At 50.5% G+C, this 18435-nt stretch overlaps 9 protein-coding genes across 9 annotated transcripts; 4 read left to right on the top strand and 5 right to left on the bottom strand.

Annotated features, from left to right (window-relative positions):
* Positions 1–128: 128 nt before the first annotated feature.
* On the top strand, positions 129–482 carry ASPBRDRAFT_198072 (uncharacterized protein; the record flags this gene model as incomplete). The annotated part of the gene is made up of 1 exon (XM_067621167.1): positions 129–482. One exon carries the CDS (start codon positions 129–131, stop codon positions 480–482), a length of 354 nt encoding a protein of 117 aa, XP_067476644.1.
* A 36-nt stretch (positions 483–518) lies between these two features.
* Positions 519–1299, bottom strand: ASPBRDRAFT_276459 (uncharacterized protein). The gene has a single exon (XM_067622410.1). The coding sequence runs from the start codon at positions 1006–1008 to the stop codon at positions 556–558; it is 453 nt and encodes a 150-aa protein (XP_067476643.1). The 5' UTR covers positions 1009–1299; the 3' UTR covers positions 519–555.
* A 268-nt stretch (positions 1300–1567) lies between these two features.
* Positions 1568–2384, top strand: ASPBRDRAFT_131127 (hydrophobin family protein; the record flags this gene model as incomplete). Its single annotated transcript, XM_067618300.1, has 3 exons — positions 1568–1928; positions 2045–2118; positions 2199–2384. 3 exons carry the CDS (start codon positions 1568–1570, stop codon positions 2382–2384), a joined length of 621 nt encoding a protein of 206 aa, XP_067476642.1.
* On the bottom strand, positions 2297–4475 carry ASPBRDRAFT_45702 (RNA polymerase II-binding domain-containing protein). The gene is made up of 2 exons (XM_067625469.1): positions 4281–4475; positions 2297–4201 (listed from the first exon to the last, which is right to left on the bottom strand). Exons 1-2 carry the CDS (start codon positions 4428–4430, stop codon positions 2606–2608), a joined length of 1746 nt encoding a protein of 581 aa, XP_067476641.1. The 5' UTR covers positions 4431–4475; the 3' UTR covers positions 2297–2605.
* Positions 4476–5014: 539 nt separating this feature from the next.
* ASPBRDRAFT_57074 (uncharacterized protein) lies at positions 5015–7098 on the bottom strand (the record flags this gene model as incomplete). Its single annotated transcript, XM_067627684.1, has 5 exons — positions 5015–5431; positions 5493–5632; positions 5686–5754; positions 5807–6832; positions 6894–7098. The coding sequence occupies 5 exons, from the start codon at positions 7096–7098 to the stop codon at positions 5015–5017; spliced, it is 1857 nt and encodes a 618-aa protein (XP_067476640.1).
* Positions 7099–9144: 2046 nt separating this feature from the next.
* On the bottom strand, positions 9145–11138 carry ASPBRDRAFT_57073 (uncharacterized protein; the record flags this gene model as incomplete). The annotated part of the gene is made up of 4 exons (XM_067627683.1): positions 9145–9418; positions 9475–9982; positions 10050–10339; positions 10396–11138. 4 exons carry the CDS (start codon positions 11136–11138, stop codon positions 9145–9147), a joined length of 1815 nt encoding a protein of 604 aa, XP_067476639.1.
* Positions 11139–13351: 2213 nt separating this feature from the next.
* On the top strand, positions 13352–13637 carry ASPBRDRAFT_131304 (uncharacterized protein; the record flags this gene model as incomplete). The annotated part of the gene is made up of 2 exons (XM_067618320.1): positions 13352–13539; positions 13604–13637. 2 exons carry the CDS (start codon positions 13352–13354, stop codon positions 13635–13637), a joined length of 222 nt encoding a protein of 73 aa, XP_067476638.1.
* Positions 13638–14338: 701 nt separating this feature from the next.
* On the bottom strand, positions 14339–15151 carry ASPBRDRAFT_45698 (uncharacterized protein). The gene is made up of 4 exons (XM_067625468.1): positions 15085–15151; positions 15003–15016; positions 14891–14916; positions 14339–14829 (listed from the first exon to the last, which is right to left on the bottom strand). Exons 1-4 carry the CDS (start codon positions 15091–15093, stop codon positions 14486–14488), a joined length of 393 nt encoding a protein of 130 aa, XP_067476637.1. The 5' UTR covers positions 15094–15151; the 3' UTR covers positions 14339–14485.
* A 219-nt stretch (positions 15152–15370) lies between these two features.
* On the top strand, positions 15371–18274 carry ASPBRDRAFT_182279 (TFIIH/NER complex ATPase/helicase subunit SSL2). Its single transcript, XM_067619969.1, has 2 exons — positions 15371–15755; positions 15823–18274. The coding sequence occupies exons 1-2, from the start codon at positions 15620–15622 to the stop codon at positions 18141–18143; spliced, it is 2457 nt and encodes an 818-aa protein (XP_067476636.1). The 5' UTR covers positions 15371–15619; the 3' UTR covers positions 18144–18274.
* Positions 18275–18435: the final 161 nt, after the last annotated feature.

The following is an 18435-nucleotide window of genomic DNA, read 5'->3' as shown; positions in this document are numbered from 1 at the left end:
TGTTGACAGATCGTTTGACCTTGATGGCTCTCGTGTGAACGATGGTGTTCTCTAAACCAGTCTTGCATGGATAGCAGTTTACGGTGACTGGACATGGCTGATGGCTGACCACCTCTCTAGACAACAAGATGGCAACTGCTGTGCATAACGACGAATACCACTCGATGCCCCCTACTGGAGGCGAAGGCTGTCGCCCTCCTGGCGACCATCTTGATGCAGGCCGAGCTGTCGACCCCCACTCGTCCGTGGAGGACTACAGCCGAGTCATGCTCGAATACACCCAACGCCGGATGGCAGATTTCACCGACCTAGACGACGAAAAGGGATCCAGCCGGAGCAGCCGCAGCAGCCAGACCAGCGGCAACAGCGGCACCTCGACCAGCGGCCTCCTTGCCCGTCAAGCTGCCGGCGCGACTAGTGCCCATGATGGTTCTGAAGCTACTAGACGCAAGTCCGGCGTGAACTCGACCCTCTCCTTCTAAGCGCTCACCCGGGTGAGGAAGGGGCAGCTGTAGTGGCTGCTTCCCTCATCTGGCCTGGGGACGAGTTCACGAATTACGTTTTACGGTGGAGTCTGCGGGCAATCTGGGGAGGCACGTCGTCGAAGACAAGCTTGACGTGTCTCCCGGCGTTATGATTGACAAGCGAGAGCGCTCTGATTTCGAAGCGATGGCGAAGCGATTCATAGAAACGGGCGACGTCCGAGCTAAGGCTCCGTGAGACCCTACTGCATGTGTGTTTTGGTTTTTTTTTTTCTTGTTTCTTCTCCACCAGATTCTCGAATTGAACGACTTGAGTTGACAACGAATTGGGATTATCACCTTTTCTGACATCGGCTCGTGTTCGCTGAGAGGATATTTTAGGTTTGCCAGCCCCGGCTTTTTTTCTAACCCTCGTCACTCCTTTGTGCTGTTCGTGTAGTGCAGAGAGCAGTGCATGAATATATGCGGCCATTGGCATAGTAGTTTCTGCTTTTCCTTCCTGTTTCCTGTGTATTATTATCTTCATTATCTTTCGAGGCTGGTCCTGGTGTATCTACTAATGCACGGTTTCTGAATCATGACTCATATCCCTTGCGTGCTTTGCTCCTGCAGTGTGTGTATGTTGGGTACAAGCCATGTGCGAGAACTGATTGCAGCTGCACGAATGCTGGAGTAGTCTACTCGGGAACTTATCGACCAGTCTGCAGCATTAATTGTAGTGTGTAGACAGACAGCCAGACAGAGAGACAGCTGACGGAAACACGGGAGTCGCATCCGCATTCCATCGGATCCTACTGGAAATTATACCATTCCAAACTAGAGTCAATTTAGATTAAGTATCCCCTGGAATGTGTTCCAGCCTGCCAGGCAACGGGTGAGAGACAGGAGAGGAGACACGAAGAGGATATTCTCCCCCGCCCCTTCTCATCATCCCTGTCCTATCCTATCCTATCCTCCTTCTATCCCTCAATCTACCGCCTATATACTCGTCCATCCATACCCTCACCCTCCACATCTAGCAGACTCTCTCTCACTCCCACTCACTCTCACACAAAGTCACAATTGAAGTCCCAAATCAAATCAAAATGCACCTCAAACCCATCCCCCTCTTCACACTAACCATCCTAACCACCCTCCTAACAACACCCACAACCTGCATCCCCCTTTCCCCATCATCCTCCTCATCATTATCACCATCATCATCTTCTTCCTCCTCTCCCTCAACGCCAGCAATAGACACCCCAGAAGGCCTCTCCTCAGCCATCGCCAAAATCATCGTCGACGAAACCCTCGCCGACTCCAACAACTCCACCTGCCCCCCAAGCAAGCGCTCCAAACAATGCTGCGAATCTGTCAACGATATCGCATCACAGATTACTCAGCCCTTGGGCATGATTATTCCTTGGATTGGTGGGATTGATGTTAATTCGGTGTTGGGATTGGATTGTATGTTCCCCTCTCTCTTCTTTTTTCATATAATACTACGTTGTGGGATTGTGTTCTTGGATATCTTAATGGATGGATTGGCTAATATGAAATTGAATGATGGGATGATGATACAGGCACAGCAATGAAAGACGATACACCGAATAATCAATGCTCACATCAGGTTATGTGTTGTAGTGGGCAGCCGAATGTATGTCTTTCCCAATTTTTTCCTTTCTTCTTTGTGAGGGTCGTGATGTGATGCTAATGGTAATCAATTGTTGTGTACAGTCCGAAGGATCTTCCCAGCCACTTACCTCGTCATGCGAACCATACGACGACGCTATCAAGGATAAGAATGATGCCATTAATGATAGTAAGCAGAGGGAGGGCGTGTTGCTTGCGCAGGCTTCTGCTTCGGCTTCGGCGTCGGCGTCGGCATCTCCTAGGGCTTCTGCTAGTGCTGGTGCTAGGTAATAGGGTTTCTAGGGATGATTAATTTCGAGGAAGACTACTATTTTCATGGTGTATGGTGAGATTGTCTTATTCGGTGGTTGGTTTCTGGTACAGTATACGGGTTATTAGGATGTGATATGTTAGATCTTATGTATGTAGGCTTAGTTGACTGTCATCTTGTCATTAATGTATGGCATAATGTAGTGTTGTTATATCAGTACAAGAGTTGAGTTGAGTTGATATCAGCGCCATCCCTGTCCACCTCTACCTCCTCCACCTCCACCTCCCCCACCATACCATCCTCCCCTCCCTCCTGGATGCGGCGGAGGGAAATGATACGACCCCGGCGGCATCTGCTGCACATACTGACCCTGTCCGTATGGCGGCGGGAAATGCGATGCTTGATGCGTAGCATGCGGCGGTGGTGGTGCTGGAGGTACCGCCCCGAGGTTCATCGGAGGCGGTGGCGGCGGCGGCCAAGCGCCTTGATAGTTTGGCGGCGGAGGCGGAGGCGGTGCCGGTCCCCCCGGCGGGAAAGCGAAATGCGGTGGTACGCCGCCGGCCGGAGGATACCCCATTGGCGGAGGCGGAGGTGGTGGTGCATGGTATCCTACCGGAGCCGAAGGCGGCGGCGGCGGTGCTGTATTGCCGTATGCATTTTGTGGTGGAGGATATTGAGGTTGATGATGATGGTATTCGGGCGGAGGAGGGATGGATCGTGGAGCGGGCGGACGCGGAGAATAGGACTTGGATCGCTCCCGCGATTTGGACCGCGATGCACTGCGAGCTCGGTACGGAGACCGTGTTCGGGATCGGGAATCACGCCGGCGTGATCTGCGCTGTGGTGAACGGGTTCGTGATCGCGATCGAGAACTCCAGTCACTGGCGCTGTCGCTGTATCGTCTACGCTTGACGGGGCTGTGACTGCGGCTCCGGCTGCGAGTCATGTCTCCCTTTGCGCGACGCTTCTTCATCTGTTGGCAGAATGATCGTGACCATCCGTAGTATGTCTCTCCCTCGACTACCTCCCCATCGGCATCGCGCACAACCACCTGGCCAAGATCGTCGATGTCCACCACCTCATCCTCTTCGTGCTCCGGCTCTCCAGCCCCATATATCCGATCCACGTCCTTGAGGAACTTCTTCAGTGCCACAACGAGATTCTCGTCCGCCGGCCCAGCCAAGAACTGCAGCGGTTTAATCGAATCCGGTCGCAGCGGCACCGTCGAATCTGGGATGATATGTGGGACAAGGTTTCCCGCAGGCAGGTCGTAGTACGGCATAGATGGATCACCATGCGTAGCCGGCATGACGAACGGGACATCCTTGCCCGGAGGCATTGGCTTCGCACCAGCTCCTGAGAAATCCACATTACTCTCCTCAACATTCAACGACGTTTTGACCGGCCCCGACACCGAAGCATTCTTGACCACCTCCCGTAGCTTATTCACATAATCACTCCCGTAATAGCGGTTCTCCTCCCAGATATCCAGCAATTCGTCCAACCGACGATGGTGCTTTGGGTTCTTCTCGCGATCATACGACGCCGCGTAGCCCAACAACTCAACCACATGCGGTTGCAGCGAGCCGCTCAATGTGCTGAATGCGGCGCTCGTATCCAGGTGGTATTTCGTATGGTGTAGCACATCGTTCAGCAAATATAGGATATGAAGGCGTTTTCGCTTGCCAGATGTCGCTGTCGTCCTTCTCCCTCCACTCTCGGCCGGCGATGGTGTAGATGTTTCCAGAGATCCAGACAACGCAGCTAGGTATTTGGCCCATCCGCCTACGCGGTTACCTGACGAGACGACGTATTCCAGGAGCCATTGTTTGCAGGTCTAGGGGGCGCGTCAAAGATAACATGATTTTAGTACTTCTGGGGTTTCGCCAGTGGGTTAAGGACGCATCGGTTCAAACCTGGATGTTTGCCGGGGTGCAATGCGATAGCGCCCGGTCTAGGCTGGTGTGGAAGGCTGTGATTTCGTCGCGCGCGACGGACGTCGGGTCTGGACGCAAAAGCCCTGCGGAGAATGAGGCCTTGGCAATGGCGAGTTGATGAGATGCCATTGCTGGGGCGTGTTGTTGTTGTTTTTGTGGATGAGTGAGAGAAAGTTGAAGCAGAGTGAAAGTGAGGCACCGATATGCTGGATCCTGAGGCGGAGATGGCGGAGCTCCGGGTTTTGCACGTGATCGTGGCCGCCCTACTAGTTGCATTGTATGCTGGATACTCTACGGTTTGTACAGCTATCGGACACGTAGCATAATACCCTTACATTGGTCTGGGGAATAGAGCCCTCCAGTAACGTGTGTAGCTAATTATACATACGATCATGGCTCATATCGCGTGAAACGGCAATGAAACTTGCTAGGACACACTTTTGACTCAAATAGTCGAGCTAGAACAGAGAACTCAGGCTCCGTACATCTGTTTGCCTAGCTAGTTTCATAGTTTGATTTCTTTGTATCCGTTACAATATTTTATTTTGGATCATCATACGAACATATAAAGTAAACGTTACATTGCCAATCCAATAATCTATAATAAAATAGTACAGTTTCTCTGTATGCGCGCACACAGACAAGAAGTAAACATCATAACATGAAGGTAGCTGCCAGAGACAGCATTAGCTCATAACTTGCGAAGAAGCTGCTTAGATACGGCCATGCTGTCTGAAGCTGCGGCCGTGGTTGTGCACGCTGTAAGCAGACGAACTAGCGACCGCGCGGGAACTCGTGGTCTTGGCCGAGGTGGTCTTAGGAGACGACGTGATCTTCGCTTCGCTGGTTGTCGAAGACTTGGAGGAGCTGGAGGAAACCTTGTGGCTGGAATAGTGGCCGGTTGGAGTTGCAGATGCAGAGGCGCTGCTAGGGTGAGACTTGGTTTTGGAGGCCGACTTGGAGGCCGACTTAGAGGTAGACTTAGTGGTAGACTTGGACTTGGACTCGGTAGAAGTCTTATCGTCGGACGAAGATTCATCAGTCGGCTTGGTCTTCGTGGAAGTGGCCGTCTTGGTTGAAGTGATACTGTCGAAACCAATGCAGGTCGACGACATGGACTGGGTAAGGGACTGCGAGGAGTTAGTCAGGATCTACAAGCACATTTCAGCTCATGTATAGAACTTGACTTACCGCAAGAGTGGCTTGCGCAATCGGGTTACCCTCATCGCTGACCTTAGCTACATCCGCACCGAGCTCAATCCCAGCATAAGGCTCCACTTCGATTGCATAGTGGTAGTTCTTGGACGTGTCCGTGCACGTCTTACTCGTGGCTATATGTTGTTAGCAGGGCTACCATAGAACAAGACTTGTCAGTTCAACTCACATGCTTCGGCAGTGAAGTCGACTGCCAGAAAAGGCTTCAGATAGAGACCAGCAGAGTATCCCCATTTACCTGGACTGGGTTAGCGATACCGTTATACTATATCGAGGAGTACTATACGTACTACCGAGCGAAAGGACCAACTCGAGGGAAGCCTTGACATAGGCCTCGAGAGTGGCATCGATCTCGGCATCAAGCTCGACGCCAGAAGTCTTGATAGTCGGGGTCCAGTCTTTGTGGGTGACCTTCTCGTTCGCAATATCCAACACAGCCTCTGCATCGTTGTCAAGCGAGATTTTCATGGGATAGGAGATGGACGCATCGCCATTGACGGGTCCAGCACTGGCACCGATGCTGAAAGCAAGCTGTACGTCCAAGGTGAAGACCTCCGGAATCTTGATTCCGTCAATAGGCAATGAAGCAATTTGCACTTCATCCGAATAAGACTTTGTCAAGTTTCCGCTCAGTTCCAGGGCAGGGGTGATGTCAAGCTCGACATCTTTGGGTGTAAGTGTAAGCTCCGCGGTGTCGACTTCCCAGTCGAATGAAAGCGCGTTTCCAAGCTCGCTCAACCAATTGTCGCCCTTCGGCTTCACTTTGTACTTGAATTCAACGTCGAACTCACCCTTGGTCCCGCATGATTTGCATTCAGCGCTGAGGGTGAGGTCGTCTTTCGAGAGGATCTTCACTGATTTGTCGGACGCGGTTTCGTCAATACTGATCGAACCCGACTTAGTTCCTTCTGTTATGCCTCGCTTGGAAAGCTCGACTGCCATGTCACTCGGGGCCTTCCCGATGGTAATCTCGTGGCTTCTAAGGACAGCATCCCAGGTCGCCGACGTTCCGGTCAGCCGTACTGCTGTAGAGTTGTCGTGGAAGTTGGCAGCCGAAATGACGAAAGGAACACGCTGGGTATTCCAGCTACATTGCTGAACACCAGCCACCATAAGAAAGCTGTTGTTGGTGGCCTTGTTCACCCAAGTCCATGAGTTCTTTGCATAGGAGTACGCATCTGAGTCTGAGAAACCCAAAGTAATACTCGAGTTAGTGCACTGAATATTCTCCAGCAAGTCGCTGAAGGTCTCGAGGGGCAAAATGCTTTCGTCCACGAGAGTCAGGTTACCCAAGGTGGACCCGCCACCGGTAGAGGCTATTTCAGGCATATTAGCTGTTTTGTCTGCATAATAAAGCGCCAATAACTGTGCACTTACCACCCCAGTAGAACGAGTGGCTGGTTCGCAGATCAATGCTAGAATAATCCTGAGACTGGACCTCAGCTCCAGCCGCTGCCACCTTGACCTGCGTGTTCGATTTTGTAGAAGGGCTAAATGCGACCAAGTCTAGAGCCAGACCCTGTTGGATAAGGAAGGAAGCCAAGAGACCGGTGGTCACTCCATTGTGGAGAGGGTTTACCATCTTGAACTGGATCTTCGGTCGTATGAAGTAGAATGAAGGTATAGGATTGAAGCAATCTAAAGAATGACTGTCTTTGCAACAAGACGAAAAAGAGTGACTGTCCCAAGAAGGGAAACGAAGAGAACGACAATGATGAAATGTAAGAATTCTTGTGATCTGCTCCAGCTTGGGAGAAGTCTCTCACCCTTTTAAGTTGGATGGATCATTGGCCCCCAACCAACAGTTCCCGTGTGCCTTCAGCAACACCAGGTCAGAGCCCCGGCCAAGGCTCTGACACTGCCCACTGAGGACATGACAAGCCGTCCGTAATGGGTAGGTTCCTGGAGTAGCTCTTGAGGCTACATCCTTTAAGGGGGGCGGAGCCGACCCAAGGCCAACCGAAAGGAAAGGTTTCCGTGTTTTAGAGTGAGATTGGGGGCGATTTGGGGATGATCCCCGTATGAATTCGTAGTGGAACAACGCCCAAGCAGCTTGAACGTGAGACCTCCTAATCAGTAATTACCATGATTGCCGGCTTTGTCTTTGATACACTCGAGACAGGTTGATATCTGTGACGCTCCATTCGGTTTCTGTACTCGGCCATCCTTAGACTCGTTGGCTTCCACGGGGAGCTCCAGGCAATTTGCACAAGACACAAGGGAATCGTAAGCAATTATTCCAACTCAGAACAGGGGAACTGTTTCCGAACACCGTCAGCGAACGAAGTCATGAGGAGATTAGGGTAACCAACACGTCCCTGCAGTTTCTATGGGGCATGAGGAGCGCGATGGTTGATTTCGCCCCCACGGCCATTGCCCACTATTTTCGGGTACCTCGATCCATCATCCTTCGGTCGTTGTACTGATTTAGCCAGGTCCCTTCATGATTCTCCTGAAAACGAGACAGCGTGTAGCACAAAATTTTAGTTGTTATGAGAAAGATAATACATGCGGTGCTTCGACAGAGGCTCAAATCCACATTCGTTGTAACCTTGCAGCGAGGCTGAGAACCACATGGACTTGTCTAGCCAGCATTGTGACTCCTGCGTTTACCAAGATCCTGGCAGTACCATGGTTTCACAGCAGAAAGGACTTATCTAAGTATAATGGAAGTGAAGATTCAGCAAGCTACTAGCTCAAGGAATACCTGATTGTTTCTGCATCTGCCCATGAGCAGACAAAAGGAGTAGGCGTAGTCACCTGCCATTTCGGATTTAGCGTTCATCGCAGGCTTTCAAGGCACTGTTGCAAATGAATATGAGCATTGCACTATTCCTAGTTCAATGCATGGAACGGAAACAGAACTCGTGTCTGCTGAAGGGGGCTGGAAGGGCCAAGGGGAACCAGTGTTTGAGCGCATGGGGCCAAAAGCTGGGGTTGATCAAAGACCCTCAAAAAAATTCAGCCGCAACGCCTAGATAGGGGCTCATGCAAAACGGCTTAAAGATAGATGGTTGACATTCGACGGGATCAGGGCCTCTCTCCACTTGTGGTTCTTGCGGCTGTCATTGCCATAGGATAAATGATCGCTGCACAGAAATAGTCGGATTGCAAGAGTGAGGTTGCCAGGTGCTCCGCCACGCCAGCCTCGCCGAGACCCACTGCAACTAGTATGCGATTCGAGCAATTGATCAGAATCCTTCTCCGCAAGATTGGCCTATTCGGAACATAGAGGATCGCAAAAAGAACAGTAAAGGGTGTGCATGAGAACCCTTTCACGTCCAACCTCTTTATCTTTTATGATCCTCCATTCCTTTCGGTTATCAATAATGCGCCGTGATATACACGTTGATAATGCACCACACCGTCTGAATGGGGCGCCGCCAATCTGCTCTCAAGGGTGCCACGCTTCTAGAAGATTAGCAGACGGCTAAATAGACACTAGTCTCTAGTCAGGACTCTGAGCCACAAGGCTCTGGCAACTTGGCAAGGCTTCGTCACTTGCGGTAGAAACACTCTATTTCACGGGATTTCCCCACGCAATACAGAAGACTAGATTCTATCAAGTCCCACCAGGCCGTTTCCTTCCTGAATCTTAGCGCTGCAAGGGGCCCGGGGTGGATATCTACTAATGTCGATGATGTTCGACTTCATCAATCCACCGCAAGATACTCTCAACGCAAAGCTCACGGTGCTTATGTTCCTCGACTGGGTCGTCCAGTTCACTTGCACCAAAAGGATCGATGATCCATTGGTGTTGCTGGAGTTGACGAATTATTTCAATGTCTCCTGTTCCATCATCAAGCCAGATGCCGTCATCATAGCTTCTATGCCAATTGAACAAGCGAGATGTTGCAGCCCACGACTGTTCACCTGCATCATTCTGTCCGGCGTAGGGCGCGCTTAATAGTCAGCACATCAAATCGTAATATGGTCTTCTGAATATCCTCAGGCTTACTCATTAGGATGCTCTGTAGAGGAAGGATGATACATCCCTTGAACCGGGGATTGACGAATATGGGACTGTTCGGTGGCGGGAGTCCTCCTACCAGAATTCAAAACCCAGCATGTGTTCCATGAGATAGGTCTGTGCATATGTTCAAGGTGTTGTCGGATTTCGAGACTGACATTCTTGACGGGCGTTCTGCCGAAGGGAGGCGCGGGAGACCATGGCACCGATGTGTCTGGCCGGCAATAGAATGAAGTTTGAAACTCATTTGCCCGCGAAATGGATTGATCCTCTTTTTCACTTGGGCAATACCTTATCTGGAGAAAGGATTGAATTGTATCTGTCCAACAAGCGGCAACAAGGCATATAGGCGGTAGACCATGTAGACACATATTCAGTAACGAGGTTTCTTGACCACCGCGAATGGCAGCGGCCCATAAAAGGCACAGTGACGAGTTTTTGTATGTGATCGCTCTCAGGAGTTGAAGGTTATCAATTATATCTGCTTTTGAGAGAGCTGTTTTCACACCCAGAGATGCAGCCCCCATGAAATTACAGGGAATGGACGGATCAAAAAAAAGCACTGCACATTAGCGAGTCCAACGCGTCTTGTGTGGTACTCAGGGTGAGACATCTATCAATTGACTGATAAAGGTCATGAAAAAGCACGTTCTTCTTCCTTGGTGCGGAGGTTGCAGAAGCAGTTGGGGCCGCTACAGGAGGAGCGAAGCTAGGTGAGTGTGCATTTCGCGACGTCAATAATAAAACAGATGCAAGACCGGTGACCAATTCTATTTCCAAGCCTTCCGATATGCAGAAGTCCACGAGAACATCGAAAGCTAGAGACGAATTTGGTGTGACTGGTACCCTGTTGCTTCTTCAACCAGTTAGCCAACAACGATGATGACGAACTGACATGAAGAAATTTACCGGTCCTTTTTAGCCTCCTCACTTACCAACATCCATGGAGAATAGAATTTTGCTGCCTCTTTCTTCACTAGTGCTATCCAGCAGCCTTGCGTGACGAGATGCCAGAAAGAGTCTTCGATCCGCATACCATTCTCGTGGAGGATCTGGCTCTTCCATCCAGCTTGTTGGAATATCTCAGCCCAGCGACAGGAAACAATGTATGACCAAGCCAACACGATATTTGTAAAATACCCGGAGCGGAAGGGCTTGGTGTGAATAGGAAGGGCGGGTTGTAATTGTGTCTCAGCCTTCAGCTTATAGACGGCAGGTTTTGGCGATCCGAGGCATTGAAGATAATCAATCAGCTTGTAAGGTTGATCGCAGGCTGGATCGTCTGTTGATTGTATCTGTAGAGAGGCTCTAAGTATGAGAAACGTTCTGGATCTCCCTGAAATATTGGCGTCTTCTGGAAGACAATGTAGAAATGGGGGGACATGTCTAAGGAGGCTTAAGAAGGCATTCAAGTAGAAGGGAAAAGATATAGTGTCATCTAGAGGCATTGAAGTCGCATGCCTCCATTCATCGAACTTGAACTGACAGCAACGATGGAAATCTGCTGTTGATGGACATATTCCATCACCAGGAGACCAAGTCACACCAATCTCGCTGTCGCTTTCATCGCTATAGACAGACGGGTACTTATATTGAGGGGTCATGTAATTATCCATCTGGTTGGTATCAGTGATTGATTGGTCGCCTTCCATTATGGTTGCGTGCACCAGCTTACCTGGGCCATATACTAGTAGTTGCATGTAGGAGGCCATAACTAGCTAATCACCGCGACACAGGCGGTGAGGGCGACAGTGAATGGTGTGTTGAAGGAACCAGGTCGGCAATCATTTCATCCTCCTCGTAGCTTAAAATTTGTTGGGTTTGTCGATATACTCTACCAGATCGATCAAAATCAATAAGTGGGTCTTGTGAGATGAGCGGAATCCGTGACCAGTGAACCACTGTCAAGCTTGGTATCAAGATTCAAGTCACAAGATAGTACTGTTATTCTGTAGCAACAATGAAATGATGTTTTGAACGACGCACAATGTCCTAGTTGTTTTTACTAGAAGCGCTTCATATGTTCAGAAACATCGGCGTTCACTCCACGTGTGGATGGAGAAGCACTAAGACCCGAGCCCCTCAGTTCGGTATGCACGGATATTTTCACCATCGATCGCCCTGCAGTGGGATTGGAACACGCTGGTAGCATAGAACTAGTATTTTAGTAGCTGCAGCATGACCTGGTGAGAGAACCTAAGAATGGGAGAGCACTAGAATATAGTAATATGTGGAGCCAAGTGTTGGATACAGTGTTTCCATGAAGCTTAGTACTATTTATATTGACTAGTATGAAACCTGCCAGTTCAGTAGATGCATCCTGATTCAAGTGACAACAAATGCTGCTCTACCATTATCTAAAGACGCAGGCATGTCTTCCAACATGACTCACGCCTTATAATACCACACAATATTTTTCAAGTATCTTCTAAGCTGTACTCATGGCCATTCAAATACCGGGGATGCTTCCAGCAGTTGGGAAGGGAGCTGAGCTTGACTAATAGCTGAGTCATGATTCGCGGGGCCAAAGTTACCGATGACGTCAAGTATGATTGGCGGCCTCAGGCGCCATGGGGTGGCATGATCGGTGCAGGACTGCTTCGTGTTTCTCTTCCCCTTTAATCTCCCTTTCTAACAATTTAATAATGGGATAGTCTAGGTAGATACCTAGCTCCCCCTGATCACCTTAGGCTGATGCCTCGTGTGTACGTACACAGATAGTAACTAGTAGTTACTACTTGTGGCCACTATTGTCATGGACCAACCGCAGTCACCCATGCAGCCAATGTATATCGATATCACACACCGCCAGGCCGGATACTCGAGTCCCGCCATCAGACAAGCGAGTGACCAGACCTCAAAATCCAGCGGGCCGGGACCACAGTTTGGAGGGAGTTGCAGCCTGGGCACGCCATGCCCAACCGCGCCTGAGACTGAGCATGTTGAGCAACAACTTAAGTTACTTAACAAGTACCGCGATCGCCGCCCGCGTGCCTGGCCGGTCCGTCATTGAGCCCCGCAGCTTCCTTCGGCCGGAAATCGCGATCAGCTGCCCCTCGATGGCGTGAGTTCTCTCACCTTCAATCCTGTGAGTCAGTTCAACACTGTTGAAGGTTGAAACTGGATCATCAAGACCCATTCGGTCAAGGCGACTGTACATCAGTGGGTGCCTGCCTACATAATTCATGTGGTCCATGCATCAGCTCTTGTGGATTTGTGGTAGGAATGCAGGAGACAGGTATGGAGTGATGTGTAGGATCATAGACCAGACACTAGAATCGACAACTGCCTCGCATGCTATCCGATCTCCTGCTGATTGCTCCATAATCCGGGACCGTTTTTCCGCGCGCTTTTCGTTTATCCCTCAAGGTTCTCAAGGCCCAAAAAGCAAGTGTCATCATCAATCAGCATTAGTTGAGGGACTAGTCTCGCAGCATCATGGGCCTGTGGGCCTTTTGAACCCCCGCAAGACAACAATCCCCCCCCACAGGGTAACACGGTCCGTTCGGCTGAAGTGTAGGCTGATCCTCCATTTGCCTCTAACAAGCCTCGATAAAGTCGTATACCATAATTGTTAGACTATAAGTAGGTCCGTATTGCCGCACGGCAGTCGTGCGACCTGTTTATCATTGTTATTAACCTTTAACTCTGGTGTCCCTGCATTGACCCTGAAGTTCTGCGACTAAGAACGCTCACCCGTTGAACTTACTTTCCCCTTGAAAAAGGCGCTGCTTCCTCCTATCTACTCAGTACTACTTTACTAAAAATCCTACTCCTCTTGACTGAATACTCATATTCTGGCAATACACATTCTGTCAATCTGCTGCACCACTCTCTCACCCTTTCAACTCCAACATCATTCACTATGTCTATCGCTGTGCAACTCGCTCGCCCAACCATCCGCCACTTCTCCGTTCGCCGTCCTCGGCCAGATACTCGCACTTCCCGCTTCATCACCAGCTCCTGTCTGTTCACAGCCGTGGTGCTTCCCTTCGTACCGCCAGCTCTTGAGAGTTCTCGCGAAAAGAACAATGGATACCCCAATCACAACAAGTAAGCTCTTCTCCTCCCCTGACATCTTTGTAATCAAACACTTGATATTAATAATCCATGATAGGCCGCACCCTCCGCTATGCTTCCATGCGCGCTAAGCAGAGGTACATCCGATCGGATATGACTGCCACACACTAGCGGGGCTCATTTCCGAACGACCACCACCCACACACCTGGCGTTGGGAACCTTCTCGATCTCACGCGAACTTCCACGATTGTCGGCTTTGAATTCATTTCTTGGGGAGCAATACTTGCTGATCGGCCATGGCGTAACGGTGCTGGGCGATTACATACATCCATACATTTCCGTATGAAGGACTCACGCGACATGATTCGGGGCTTTTCTAGCAGAGATGCATATCATATCTCTGGTTTAAGGCGGGCGGGAGTTTAGATGGCGTTCCTTTGCTTTTTCCTTTCTGTTTTTGGGGTCATCACATGCATACTAGTTTGCATAACTTACCCGGTGAAGAAAGTCCCATGATTGGGAAGGGAATCTGGACAGGTGCCAGCCCGGTTACACCCATTCATATTGTGGACGTCTCTCTTGCTGCGATTGGTGGATGCTCCGCGACCATTCATTCCGAGATGACCGTGGCTATTCTATCTATAGAGCAATGCCTTATGGCTACTTAATTTCAATCGGAGCATTACTTGAAATCCAGCACTTTACTTGAACCATTGCTGCATAGACAAGTCTTCACCGAATTACGATTTACTTACTGTAGTTGAGCCCCTACTTGAGCAGGGATAACCCCCGCAGATCAAAGTATTCAAGCAGGTCATGCTATACCTATAACCCCTGCAACTTGGAAAACTCGAACTATGATACATGAAAATGCCACTTGAACATAGCCTTTTCTTTTCCCCTCTGTTTTACCATCACCGCCTGCAACCACCCCCTCCTCCTTCCTCTCATATACTTATATGCAGATTACATACCAGCCTACAAGCGGTTTCCCCTCGGAGGCCGGAAAGGCTGCGTAGCCTCATATTTACTCTTCTCCAACACCCGCTCAGCTTCTGTCTCCGGTTCGTGACGAGTTGGTGCGGGGTCATGGCTAGCCTCAGCACTCGGCGAGGCCACATCATCGGCACGCACTAACTGAGCGCGCTTGAGGCTCGGATCTTCGGTCGGACTGGGAGTCGGTGCATTGGTCGGGGTGTTCTGGCGTCGGTGCTCGGCTTCCATCGCAGCCATCTGCGCCTTGCGCTTCACCTCCGCTTCGAATCGGCTCTGACGGTCGGCATTGATGGATTTCTTAGCAAAGTAGTAGGCTCCGCCGCCAGCTGTTGTTATTCGATATTAATTTGATGGATGCTTGCACTTGCTCAGGGAACTGCTCCTTACCGACGCAAAGGGTGCCCCAGCCTATCCTGTTGGGTGGGTTGAGATTCCGTCAGTAATGAGTGTCTTCCAGGTTTGGCTTCAGGGTGCAGGTGATTGTTGTAGATTCACTCACCATGTAGATCGGATCTGTTAAAAAGTGACGGAGCAATTGTTAGTAAGGTATCGTAGATAATATATAAACGGACTGGACATACCGTGTTCATCGTGAATGTAAATTTGGCCTCGACGGGTTTGTCTCAACTGAGGTGGACTCGAAGCCGCGGACTCGCAAGAAGCTCCGGACTTTACCTTAAGTATTAGACTACGTCAAACCGGCCGGTTCCCTTTAGTGACTGACATCCAGCCAATCACGGTGCTGGATTGCCGGATCGCCACTCGCCTTGTTGCCTCAGGTATGCATTTGTCATTCCCGAGCCTCATCTCATGCTTTCTTGATCGTCTCCCCTGCCTTTTCCTTTGTCTCTCTCTCTCTCTCTCTCTCTCTCTCTCTCTCTCTCTCTCTCTTTATCTTCGTCGCGCACTCACCAGCTTCTGTGTCTCACTGCTTCAGCTGGTCGGCTTGGTCAACGACCCCGGAGCTATCGAGCTGCCGTATTCCCTCACGCTCGTCCAGGCGCCGGTAGCCTCTCGGAGCACCCGCGTACATTCTTTCAGCGTCCCGCATCTTCTTCACCACGATAGACGATCCCCTTCGACTCCGGTCGAATAGGGAAGAGTGTCACATACATAATGCCCATCAAACGCAAAGCTACGGATAGTGGTCGGTCAAGTAGAGCGTCGAAACGGCCTACACCTGTGCCGGATATTGGTAGTAGCGATGAATACTCAGACTACGAGGAAGAAGTCAAGGATGATAACTTGAAAGGTAGCGTAGAAGAGGAGTCTCCTGCTTATGGGGTCTGCTTGCTGATGCCTTCTTATTTTCTCAAAAGGTGTTTTGGAGAAATTCTCCCTCGAATCCCATAGCAACAAGAAGAGCGCCGCCGTACAGAGACAGGACCCCGATTTCGGTTACAAGGACTTTTCCTCGCTATCGTTGAAACCCGATCATGCGAACCGCCCGCTCTGGATCGATCCTCTCAAAGGCACAATCACTTTGGAGAGTTTCTCCCCGCTTGCGCCCCAGGCGCAGGACTTCTTGACTACTATCGCCGAACCGCTGTCGCGTCCGACCCATCTGCACGAATACCGATTGACGGGGAATAGTTTGTATGCGGCTGTCTCGGTGGGATTGTTGCCCCAGGATATCATCAACTTTCTTGATCGATTGTCGAAAACGCCGCTTCCGGATACCATCAAGTCTTTCATTCTCGACTTTACGAAATCATACGGAAAGATCAAGGTCGTGCTGAAACATAACCGCTTCTTCGTGGAAAGTACCGATCCGGCGATGTTGCAGATGCTGCTTCAGGATGAAGTTATTGGGTCTCAGAGATTGAAAGGCACGGAGGGCATCATTCAGCAGGCGGCCCCGAAAATGGGCGGCTTGGTCATTCCGGGTACAAAGGATGCGGCGGGTGTCAGACAAGCTTCGGAGCAGAAGCCGGCGGAAGACGCTGCCGGCGAAGCTCGTAAAGAGGACGATATTCTGCTGGCTATTCGCGACGACGATGATGATGAGGAGCAAGCTCAAGTGCACAGTTTCGAAATCCCCAATGAAGCAGTCGAACCCGTCAAGGCGCGCTGTCAGGCCATGGGCTGTCCAGCATTGGAGGAGTATGATTTCCGGAATGATGAGATCAATCCCACCTTGGATATCGACTTGAAGCCGGCAGCACGCATTCGAAGCTATCAGGAAAAGAGTTTGAGTAAGATGTTCGGTAACGGACGTGCGAAGAGTGGAATCATTGTCTTGCCGTGTGGTGCTGGAAAGACGCTTGTGGGTATCACTGCTGGCTGCACGATTAAGAAAGGGACAATTGTCTTGTGTACCAGTTCGATGTCTGTGGTACAATGGCGTAACGAGTTCTTGCGCTGGTCCAACATTGACCCCGGTGACATCGCCGTATTCACATCAGACAACAAGGAGAAGTTCCGTCGATCGACTGGTATCATCGTGTCAACATACTCCATGGTCTCCCAGACGCGGGCTCGTTCGCATGATGCGCAGAAGATGATGGATTGGATTCAGTCACGAGAGTGGGGTCTTATGATTCTTGACGAGGTGCACGTCGTGCCTGCATCGATGTTCCGAAAGGTCACGTCGGCGATCGCATGTCAGAGTAAACTGGGATTGACGGCGACGCTGTTGCGAGAGGATGACAAGATCAAGGATCTGAACTTCTTGATTGGTCCCAAATTGTACGAAGCTAACTGGATGGAACTGGCTGAGCAAGGGCACATTGCCAAGGTCCAGTGCGCTGAGGTGTGGTGTCCGATGACTACGGAATTCTACTCCGAATACATGAGAGAGAAGTCACGAAAGGCCGCTCTATTATACATTATGAACCCTCGGAAATTCCAAGCCTGCCAGTTCCTGATCGATTACCATGAGAAGCGAGGCGACAAGGTGATTGTCTTTTCCGACAACGTCTACGCTCTTCAGCGGTATGCACTCAAACTGAACAAGGCCTATATCTACGGCGGTACTCCACAGAACGAGCGCATGCGCATTCTGGAGAACTTCCAGCACAATGAACAAGTTAACACCATCTTCCTTTCCAAGATCGGAGACACGTCGCTCGATCTGCCCGAGGCCACGTGTCTGATCCAGATTTCGTCGCACTACGGTTCCCGTCGTCAGGAAGCCCAACGACTTGGTCGGATTCTGCGAGCCAAGCGTCGAAACGACGAGGGCTTCAACGCGTTTTTCTACTCGCTCGTCTCGAAAGACACAGACGAGATGTTCTACTCTTCTAAGCGACAGGCTTTCCTGGTCGACCAGGGCTACGCGTTCAAGGTCATTACTCACCTGCAAGGCATCGAGAACCTGGAGGGTCTGGCATACGCCACGCCCAGCGAACGCCGCGAGCTGCTGCAGGAGGTGATGTTACAGAACGAGACTTCTGCCGAGGTCGAGCACGTCAACGACGATCTCTTCTCGGGACGTTCAGGCGGCCAGCGAAAGGGAGGAGTGAAGCGCAGTGCCGCGACGCTCAGCGGCCTGGCCGGCGGTGAAGACATGGCGTATATCGAGTACAACAGGAGCCGGAACAAGCAGCTCAAGGACAAGGCGGGCCATCACCCGCTGTTCCGGAAGCTGGAGCGGGAGCGACTCAAGCGGAAGAAGGAGTTGGAGGATTTCATGCGGTAGTTGTGAAGTTAATACCCAGACCGACACTACTAACATCATCATACTATATACTACATACCCAGTTTAGATTGGACATGCATTAGTGAAAAAGTAATCTTGCATATGAATGGAACTTAATGTGCATTCTTGACTAGTAACAGTCACCAGGCCAAGCCATAGTATTACCATTCCTATAACCACCCATGCATCCATCCATCACCAGGTGTATCCTGACACTCCAGCATCAACTTCCTCCACGCAGTATCGATAACAAAGTAACAATAATAGCTGCAGTCTAGACCAATCCGGCAAT

This window comes from Aspergillus brasiliensis, assembly GCF_001889945.1.
Source record: "Aspergillus brasiliensis CBS 101740 unplaced genomic scaffold ASPBRscaffold_10, whole genome shotgun sequence".
Lineage (NCBI taxonomy): Eukaryota > Fungi > Ascomycota > Eurotiomycetes > Eurotiales > Aspergillaceae > Aspergillus > Aspergillus brasiliensis.
The sequence above is the reverse complement of the archived record's forward strand: the minus strand, read 5'-3'. Positions and strand labels throughout refer to the sequence as shown.